This window comes from Engystomops pustulosus, chromosome 1, assembly GCF_040894005.1.
Source record: "Engystomops pustulosus chromosome 1, aEngPut4.maternal, whole genome shotgun sequence".
NCBI classification, from domain to species: domain Eukaryota; kingdom Metazoa; phylum Chordata; class Amphibia; order Anura; family Leptodactylidae; genus Engystomops; species Engystomops pustulosus.
In genome coordinates, this window is record NC_092411.1 from 171,981,285 (window position 1) to 171,992,139 (window position 10,855).

Genomic DNA, 10,855 nt, shown 5'->3' on the forward strand with positions numbered 1-10,855 from the left:
AAAATCTCCTATATTAGGCCTCTCTGAGTCTCTGTATTGCACCCTCCATGTGACCTCTTTGTGCTGACTGCATCCCTCTCTGGATCTTAAGGATGCTGTGGAAAAAGTAAGTATTTAAAGAGGACCTGTCACCCCGACTTACTAAAGAAAGCAGCTCCATAGTCCTACCTCAGTAAGAGCAGTGTTAAACTGCTGGCTTTATTGGAACACATGGTGGAACTGGGTTGCCTAGGGCCCACCAGTGAAATTACTTGTATATCCTAAAGCCGCGTTTGAAGAATGCATTTTCATTGGGGCAGATTTATCAAGCTGTCTGAAAGTCAGAATATTTCCAGTTGCCCATGGCAACCAATCACAGCTTCCCTTTAAAATATTCATGAGCACTGGTAAAATGAAAGCTGAGCTGTGATTGGTTGTCATTGGCAACTAGAAATATTCTGACTTTCAGACAGCTTGATAAATCTGCCCCATTGTCTCTGAAAGGCACAACAAATGCATCAGCCAAAATGCATCCCAAAACCCACCAGTATTAATGATAGTAAAAACATGGATGTATTTTGAGGAGTGTTTTTTTCCCCATGTGTTTGCAACGTGTTTTAGGGGCATAGGGCACATAGGGGCACATTTACTTACCTGTCCCTCCGCGATCCCCGAGGTGCGATCCCCGACGAAAATGCACAGCTGCTGCAATTCCCTTACAGCATGAACCCGATATCCTGCATGTGTCGCTTCCCCGCTGAGGTCCGCCGGAGTTCACCATCTTCTTCCCGGTGCATGTAAATGCATTACATGCAACACAATTTGAATGTTAAATCCAGTGGTTTGTCTGAATCAGTCGGATCCTCCGACGGCCCGCCCCCCCAATTTGTGTCGCGTGAAAGCTGGCGCGATTGTGACACATTCCGATCGCGTGCGACAAAAAACCCTGTTAAATGCAACTCAAATCGGAAATAGTCAGGAAACCCAACGGAAATGCGGTCCGCGGACCATTAGTAAATGTGCCCCGTAATGTGAATTCTGCCTAAGACAATGTACACAAGATGCGATTGAATTGTGTTTTAAAATACATTTTAGGCGCATCTAGAGAATCTCCTCTCTGAATGCAGATGTGTTTAGACCTAAATGCTTGTGTTCGGTAAGTAATAATGTGTTTTGTTGCTATTTAACCAGCACAAGCTTTTAAGTCTAAACATGTCTGCATTCAGGGAGGAGATTCTCCAGATGCACCTAAAATGTAATTCACTCACCTCCGGCTCATATTGTGGCCTCTCATCTCATCTCCCTCCATATTGTGACCTCTCACCTCCCACTCATATTGTGGAACTTCTCCTCCCGCTCACATTGTGGCCAGTCATCTCTTCATATTGTGGCTTCTGTCCTCTCATAGTATGGCCTCTCATCTCCTCCTCATATTGTTGCCCCTCTCATCTCCTCCTAGTATTGTAGCCCCTCTCAACTCCTCCTCGTATTGTGGCCCCTCTCATCTCCTCCTTGTATTGCGGCCCTGGTTATCATTTCCTTGTATTATGGCCCCTCTCACCTCCTCATATTGTGGCCCCTTATCTATCCCTCATATTATGATCTCTCATCTCCTCCACACATTGTGGCCCTTTTCATGACATATCCGCCAGGTGGTTTGAATTTGTTTTAGTGACTTTATCTGGTAATGTGGTGCACTGCTGTGGAGAACTAGGATATCTAAGAGGCAGGGCCGGCGCCAGAACTGTACAAATCTGAGCACATGAAAGAGCTGGGGGGCCTACATAAGGAATCCATAGGGGGTGAGGTGGGCTTTATATTAAATACGCATGAGCAGGCTGTTTGGTATGATAAACTAGGGAATATTTTAGGAAAAATTAGGCTGTTTTAGTTTCTGAATTTTTAATGCTTCCACATGATTTCACTGCAAAGGGGCCCACTGAGGCCTTGTCTCCACTAGAGCCAACCCTGCTAAATGGTACAGGTAAGTAAATGTATTGATAATAGATCTAATTGTGGAAACAGATCATTTAAATTGTTAGTTAGTTTTAAATAGATGTTTTTGATTGTATCACAGGCAGCCACCCCTTTCTATTCAAGGACCACCCATAAGGTGGAAAACATCAATTTGCGGCAATTTGTCAAAAAATGCCAACTTACTGATTGTTAGTGAGAGTGCATTGGTAACCTAAAATTATGTGACCCTTGACACTTTGTGAGTGAAACCTTATTTTGGTAAGCTAAGTAAGCCTACTCAAACATTTATTAATGTTTGCTTTAATGGGCCAGTAACATGAAACACTTATCATTTTTCCTAGATTTGCAGCTGCTTCACTAACTAAAGATCGAGGAAGCAGCAAGAAGTAGCATTATCAGTGAGGGTGGTGTATACACACCTACTGTATTTCCACAATTTATAGCTTCTTATTTCATTTGTAAAAGTAAAAAAAATATTACTGTCTTTTCCATCATATAGGAAGACTTTTTAACCCCTGAAAATCTTTTCAAAAGTAGGAGGTTGTTTTATATGCTGGATGAGGAGTTGACAAGTTGAAGGGGCACCTTATGATGCCTTTGAGATGCAGATTTCCGATGTATGGCGTGATTATATGGGCACAGTGCCGCTGTCTTATTCCATACTCCGTGTGTGACTGCAATTGTATGGAGAGGGCTCACAGGCTGAGGCCTCTCCAAAACCCGTTACACCCGTGATTGGTGCTAGCACCAATTGCGGGTGTTAAGTCTTTGATTACCATCGGCAAAAGCCAGTGGCGCATGGAAGGCACCATTTCTGCTGAGAACGTCTTTGTAAGACCCCAGACTATATGTTTTCTGCTCAATTGTTACAATGTGCAAGTGGCACTTTTTAAATGTATTATTTATTTAATTAAATAAATCAGTAAAATCCCCATATGCTGCCATACTGTATTATGGCAGTATATGGTAGGATCAGTCAGACAACCTGGGGTTAACCTTAAATAAAAGTAAAAAAAAAATCAAATCCCCACTTAGAACTGATAGAAAAATAAATAAACAGTAAAAATCATAAACATGTTATGGTATCGCTTTATCGGTTTATCAAAAATACAATAAAGAGATGTCTGGAACACCACTTTTTCACCATTTGCAACAGATAAAAAAATGTAATAAAAAGTTATCAAAAGCCTGTACAGTCCCCACAGTGGTAGCAATGAAAACATCATCTCATCTTGCAAAAAATGACATGTCATACAGTTCCGTACTCCGAAGTATGAAAACGTTATCAACGCCAGAAAATGGCACATTGAAGATGTTTTTTGTACAGAAGGTTTTAATTATTTAAAATTACCATATTGAAATCAAATCTGATGTTTTTTTTTTAATTTTTTACCATGTGTGCAGTGCAAAAGGGGTAGTAACTGTATATTTCAAAAGCAAAAGTTGGGGGTCGTCTTATACACCAGAAAATACGGTTCTCATAAGCCATTGGTTCGCAATACAAGACATTGGGTATTAACAAATACACATTTGGCTATTAGATGTGACAGTTATTGCATTGCCTTACAATATCTGAAATACAGCATCTGTAATCCCTGAAACAGTGTTTTAGGGCAGAGCTGTACAATTTCCTGTTATGAAATAGGTTAACGATTGAATCTACTAAGCATTTGTAGTAACTACAAGCTAGTTTCTGGGTGAACATTATTGTTTAAACATATTTATATATAAGAATTTAGCTTTCATCTAACAAAAGTACTGAATTTGTAGAGCCGAGTATAATATGGGTCACATAGTATTAAACAAGATAAAACAAAAAAGAGAGAACTGCACAATACTTGGCATAAAAAAAACGAACAATTTTGCACGAACCAATTTTTGTAATAAGATGATATTGTTTGGGTGATGTAAAATACTAACACAAAACTTTTATTACTACCACCTTACCCACAATGAAAAGTGGGTGAAGCTTCATAGGATTAGACTTTAATTGGTCAAAAATATACTAGCATTTTTGCTAAAAAAAAAAAAAGCTTTAATCATAGATCTACTGGGTGAGTTCTTTGAGTGTCACAGTGGTGATCTCAATCATCTTCATAGTGATTATAGAGATATGTCCGATGTATCAGGAACATTATTCTTAATTCCTACTCTTGCTTATGTCGACTCACCTGACTGCTGCATAACACTAACTTGTTTTGCATCTGTTTCATAACATCCTGATCAAAATCCATATTTAAAGGAAATCTTCATAAGCCTACATTTGCTTATAAATCACATATCACATGAAATCAGATGGAAAGTCAATGAATGCTATTACTTCTGCACAATCCAACCTTCTTTAATGTATGTGCAGATTTAACAAATTATTCATAGGTAAGAAGACTGATAACTACCATGATTAGATGAAATCCTTCCGTGATGATTCTAGCTCTGCCAGTCCTCTGGATTGTAAAATGTGACTATAATTCAAGTATTAGTTGAAGTAGTCATTATGTCTTCCTCTGTTCACAAGTGGAGTGAAAAGTTAGTTGCTTTAGTTCCTCTCTTTCAGTCACCCACTTCCTTTTTTCAGATTGTCAGCTATTTGAAAATATTATTTTGCTTGGGGAGGAGTATGTATTTGTGTACTCAGCAAAGAGCAGTGTAAGAATTACAACATTTACAATCACCTTTACCCTAAGCGCCATTATTCACACAGCCATTTCTTCATGGAAGAAGTGTTTTTATAAGAAGTATAAATGTAGTCCAGTCAACACATTGCACTGAAAATCAAAATTAGAGAACAATGCATGATCACTTTATTTTTTATTTACTGTACTGTAAATGCCACTAATACAGGGTTTAAAATTAAAGTATATGAACCTTTATTTTACAAAAAAAGTGATGAACATAATTACAGCATGACTTAGCACAGAGATTATAATTACAACTTTTTGAAGGTTACAACAGTCACCAATCATTAGGAAGTGACAGGCCTTTGCTTTGAATGACTTCAGAACATCTGCGGCCAAAGGACATCACTGGTCTCTCACACTGCTCTGGTCAGAAGGTACAAGTTCTTCTTATTGAGAGTTTGCCAATTAAGGCCACCTTTTAGGTGTGTGGAGACTTAAAGCCATAGATGCTCCAGGGAATTCTGGGAGGTATATGTTTTTCAAGGTGTTAAATGGAAAACAATGCCTCCTTTTGCTACCTTGAAAGGCAGCCCCCTTAACACCACATTTAAGCTGACAGTTAAATAGGGTTTGTTGAATAATGAAGGAAAGATAACCACCAATAACTTGCATTTACATTTTTATTCTGTGTTTTAGAGCATATACAGTGTATTAAATAAGCATAAAATACTGCTATTTTGGTGTGTGGCCAAGCAATCAAAATGCAAGGATGTGTGAGTAGAGAGCTCCTGCGCTGAACCTTGTCAACAGTGACTACACACCGCTATTTCTACTGCAAATCTACTCTCCTTCCACTGAAAACAGGTGACTATCGTTTGAGGGTTTCGAAGAAGCAAAGAAACAATACCAGATCCCATAAATTTATGGGCTTTTATTTCACTCCAGTTCTGGAATTTATCCAAGATGGTCACCATGCTGACGGGCCTGCATCCTCGCAGCACTCCACGCTCACAGCACAGCAGGCTGGAAGCACCTATTTTTCTACCAGGTGATCTGCCTCAACACTAGCGTGGCCACACTAGAGCAGTGCTAGCTCAGAGGAATGGGGTGAGTCCATAGCCATTTCTCCCCATATGGCTAGGAGGAACAACGTTCTGTACTATCACTACCAGTGCCCAGTGGAACAATGGCTGCATATCGACTTCAAGCGTGAGCAGCCCTTGGAAGCTGAGGGATTAGAGCACAACAAGGGAAGAGATGGTGATTAGGCTCAGGATACTTTTATGCAGGCACCAGCAACAGATAAAGCTATGATAGAAGCCATGATGAAAAAAATGGGAGAATTGCGTCGCTTCTTCCAAAGCAAAATTACCACTCTACTGCAACCTCTGACTGCAGATCCCCCTCAAATGGGCGACAGAGTACACACCATAGAAAGCATAATGGGTAAACTTGCCACAATGCATAATTCCCTCATGAACGCTACTTATGAGTCAAAGCTTCCTGAACAGAACAGATCATGCTAGAATAAAGTTCAGAGGAATCCCAATACTGGTGTCCCAAAATGATCTGACCAAATACTTACTGGACCTAATGCATATTCTGTTGCCCAATTGCACCGCTGAAGAGTTAGAAATAGACAGGTTACAAAGACAGCCTACGCATAATTTTACCAGGATTGATTTTTTTACTGTTAAGGTAAAAGTTATGGAAGACCAATCCACTCCATTGCAGGAGGTATAATTTTACATCAACTTGTCAGCTTCCACTCTACGGGCTCGAAGGCAGCCAGCTACTGCCAAAGACCAACCCCATCCTTTTGCTGGTTTCTCGGAATAGAAAAGTGAATACCATCAGAACACCCAAAGCGGTCTGTAAACTTGACACAATGCATAATTCCCTCATCAACGCTACTTATGAGTCAAAGCTTCCTGAACAGAACAGATTATGCTAGAATTAAGTTCAGAGGAATCCCAATACTGGTGTCCCAAAATGATCTGTCCAAATATTTACTGGACCTAATGCATATTCTGTTGCCCAATTGCACCGCTGAAGAGTTAGAAATAGACAGGGTACAAAGACAGCCTACGCATAATTTTACCAGGATTGATTTTTTTCACTGTTAAGGAAAAAGTTATGGAAGACCAATCCACTCCATTCCAGGAGGTATCATTTTACATCAACTTGTCAGCTTCCACTCTGTGGGCTCAAAGGCAGCCAGCTTACTGCCAAAGACCAACCCCATCCTTTTGCTGGTTTCTCGAAATAGAAAAGTGAATGCCATCAGAACACCCAAAGCGGTCCGTAAACAACTTCTCCTTTCCAGATCCCCCAGCCTCATCTTTGGACCACAGGCCTATCCAAGTAGAACAGAGATACCTGATCTTTCTACACACAGGCTAGTTTATCTTCCATGCATAACCTTCTTTCCTCCCACGAACCCAAAGCAGAATGGACACACAGCTTTGATTGTTCCTGTCAAGATTTACTGGACAGTTAGACATGTTCTTTTTCATTATTGAGGTTAACCTAACAAACCCCCTTTTCTCATACAAAAATGTGGACCTTGCAAGGTTCTTTTTAGCAACTGGGTTAAGCCTACTATATTTTTTTTTCCACATGCCATTTAGCCTGTAGTAGAAAACAACCTTCTTTATCATCATGGTGCTAAAATTCATGTCTATGAATGTGAAAGGGCTAAACGACCCCTTCAAGATATCCAGGTGTATGTGATATTATGCTCATTTAGGTAATGCATATAATTGAATGTGATGCTTGTAGAGCTAGAAACTTGTCCTTCCCTCAAATATATTTTTCCTAACACTCTAAGAAATTTAATTAGAAGCTTTGTGGCATATCAGGAGATAAATAATCGAGGACCCTACAGGTAGAGGGTAGATATATGTTGCTGGTATGTCTAATGCCCCTTCTACCTTACTGTTTGTGTATTCTCTTATTTGCAAACAGTCTCATTTTTGTTCATAAGTTTCACTCTTAAAGGAAACCTACCACTTGAAGTGGCAGGTTTCAGATGGAAATACCGAGCACCAGCTCAGGGTGAGCTGGTGCCGGAGCTTATTTTTGTTAGTGTTTTAAACCGCGGTATCTCGGTTTAAAACACTTTTTAAACTTTATAGCCGGCGCAGGGAGGTACGCGCTCAGCGCTTACCATGCGCGCGGCTCTCCTTCACTTCCTATGTAGCCGCGCGCATGGTAAGCGCCGAGCGCGTACCTCCCTGCGCCGGCTATAAATTTTAAAAAGTGTTTTAAACCGCGATACCGCAGTTTAAAACACTAACAAGAATAAGCTCCGGCACCAGCTCACCCTAGTGCTCGGTATTTCCATCTGAAACCTGCCACTTCAAGTGGTAGGTTTCCTTTAAGAGTGAAACTTATGAACAAAAATGAGACTATTTGCGATTAAGAGAATACACAAACAGTAAGGTAGAAGGGGCATTAGACATACCAGCAACATATATCTACCCGTAGGGTCCTCGATTATTTATCTCCTGATATGCCACAAAGCTTCTAATTAAATTTCTAAGAGTGTTAGGAAAAATATATTTGAGTGGTAGGTTTCCTTTAAGGTCATATGCAGGGGTGTATTTATGCATAGGTACCATGGATATGGGTAGGGGGGTGGGGTATTTAAAAAATAAAAAATAATAAATAAAAAATAAAAAAATTTAAAAAATTAAAAATACAATTTTTTTTAATCGTGTGTGTTGGGGGACTGTGTGACATGGGGAGGATGTGGGAGGGCAGGCTGTGCATGCCATGGGGGATATGGGGGTGCAGGCTGTGTGCCATGGAGGAAATGTGGGGTGTAGGTTGTGTTCCATGGGAGGGGTGTGGGGGTGTAGGCTGTGTGCCATGGGGATATGGGGGTGAAGATTGTGTGTCATGGAAGCATCTGGGGGTACAGGATGTGTGTCATGGAAGCATCTGGGGGTACAGGATGTGTGTCATGGGAGCATCTGGAGGTACAGGATGTGTGTCATGGGTCGGATGTGGGGGCGCAGGCTGTGTGCCATGGGTGGATGTGGAGGCTGTATGTCATGGGGAGGATGTGGGGCTACAGGTTGTGTGCCGTGGAGAAAATGTAGGGGTGCAGGCTGTGTGCCATGGGGGTATGTGGTGGTTTAGGCTGTGTGACATGGTGGGGGTATGGGGTGAAAGCTGTGTGCCATAGAGGAAATGTGGGGTGCAGGCTGTGTGCCATGGGGAGAATGTGGTGGTGCAGGCTGTGTACCGTGTGGGGGGGGGGGGTGCAGGCCGTATGCTACGGGGATGTTGGGGTGTAGGCCATGTGCCATGGGGGGATGTGGGGGTGCAGGCTGTGTGACATGGGGGAATGGGTTGCAGGGCGGAATGTGGGGTGTAGTGTGACATGGTTGTGATGGGATGCAGTGTTACATGAATTTAATGTGGGGTGCAGGGTGACATGGATATAATGTTGGGTGCAGTGTGACATGGATGTGATGTGGGGTGCAGGGTAACATCTATGTAATGTGGGGTGTAGGGTGACATGGATGTAATGTGGGGCTGCAGTGTGACATCGATGTAATGTGGGGGTGCAGGGTGACATGGATGTTATATGGGGGTGCAGGGTGACATGGGTGTAATGTGGTGTGTAGTGTGACATGTATGTAATGTGGGTGTGCAGTGTGACATGGATGTAATGTGGTGTGTAGTGTGACATGTATGTAATGTGGGTGTGCAGTGTGACATGTATGTAATGTGGGGTGCAGGGTCACATGGATGTAATGTGGTGTGTAGTGTGACATGGATGTAATGTGGGGACAGGTCACATAAATTTAATGTGTTGTGCTGGGTGAAATGGGTGTAATGTGAGGTAGAGGGTGACATGGATGTAATGTGTGGTGCAGAGTGTGTGTGACATGGACGGATAGAGTTTTATGTGTCTAAATCTTCATAGCAGAGTTCTCATCTGGTGGAAGCCGAAACATCCTCCAGAGGCCATAGATTATAGACGTCATGTGTGAGCTGCTAGAGTTACAGTAATTGTTGATATTACACAATACCTCACATTATCCACTGAATACACAACACTGATCTTGGTTTTGGTTCTCTTTTTATGTATTATACAAGTCTGTGTGTATAATATATACATATCTATGAGGCACATGTATCATTTGTTTTACCAGTACTATGTATATTTCAAAATTTTCCACCGAAAAAACAAACAAACAGATTTAATGATTAAAGGGGTTGTCCAGGCTTGTATTTTTTTTCTTTACTAGTGGAGTGTGAAGGCTATAAAAACAGGACAGCAGTTGTACTCACCCCCTCTGGTGCTCTGCTCCAGCGCTGTGCCCCCATGACCTTCAGTCTGTATGTATACAGAGATACAGCAGTGACATCACATCCAGCCCACGTCTGCAGCCTGTGTAAGGCTACATTCACACCAACGTATGGGGGACGTATATACGGCCGATATACGTCCCCCATAGGCAGCAATGGGCGCACGGCACCCTACGGGAGCGGTACTGTGCCGCACACGTGCGGCACCGTACCGTACCCGGGAAAAAGATAGGACCTGTCCTATCTTTTCCCGTAATACGGCGCCGTGCGCCATAGGTTGCTATGGAGAGGGGCGGGGGTGAGCTGCGCTCACCTCCTCCTCCTCTCCCCGTGCACTGCCGTTGCCCGCTACGGTACGGTACGGGCGGGCAACGGCAGTGTGAATATAGCCTAAGTGTTACACTGACCATAGCCAAGTCCTGCAGCGCTACCTCCATCACCTCTGGTCTGTATATATAGAGATACAGCAGTGACATCACCGGCTGCTGCTCTGGTTGTGATGTCACTGCTGCACCTCTGTATACATATAGACTAGGGGGTGCACAGCATTGAACGGGAGCACCAGACTGGGTAAGTACAACTGTTTTCTTGTTTTGACACCCTACCTCCAGCTTCAACCCCTTCAATTAGAGAGACTCCTCCTGGGTCCGGCGCTAATTTCTTCTAGTAACGTGCTGTGGGTTATGGCCAGAGGCGTTAGCTTGACGGCTCCTATAGGTGGCATAAACACTTAAAGGGCAGCACCAAAACTAAATATGGCCCTGGTCGTATGCATAACCAATAAGCACAAACAAGGTTTATTGATCATAGGAAGAGACTTCAAAGCGACCAGTGATCCTGATCCTCAACTCGATTGCTCGTCTTTGTCATGATACCAGGCCTAGGGCCTAGATGAACTGTGGTTAAAAAAACAACCTTTATGATGCATGGAGAGCCTGACACAGTTCAGAAAGGGA

The 10,855-nt window shown here is 42.4% G+C and overlaps 1 protein-coding gene across 1 annotated transcript in view; it reads right to left on the reverse strand.

The window, feature by feature from the left end:
* LOC140066978 (unconventional myosin-If-like) overlaps positions 1-4,515 on the reverse strand; it is a 255,331-nt gene extending 250,816 nt beyond the window's left edge. The window contains exon 1 of the mRNA XM_072113886.1: positions 4,353-4,515. Coding sequence (XP_071969987.1) covers positions 4,353-4,355 — 3 coding nt within the window. The 5' untranslated portion in view covers positions 4,356-4,515. The remainder of the gene's footprint in view (positions 1-4,352) is intronic.
* Positions 4,516-10,855: the final 6,340 nt, after the last annotated feature.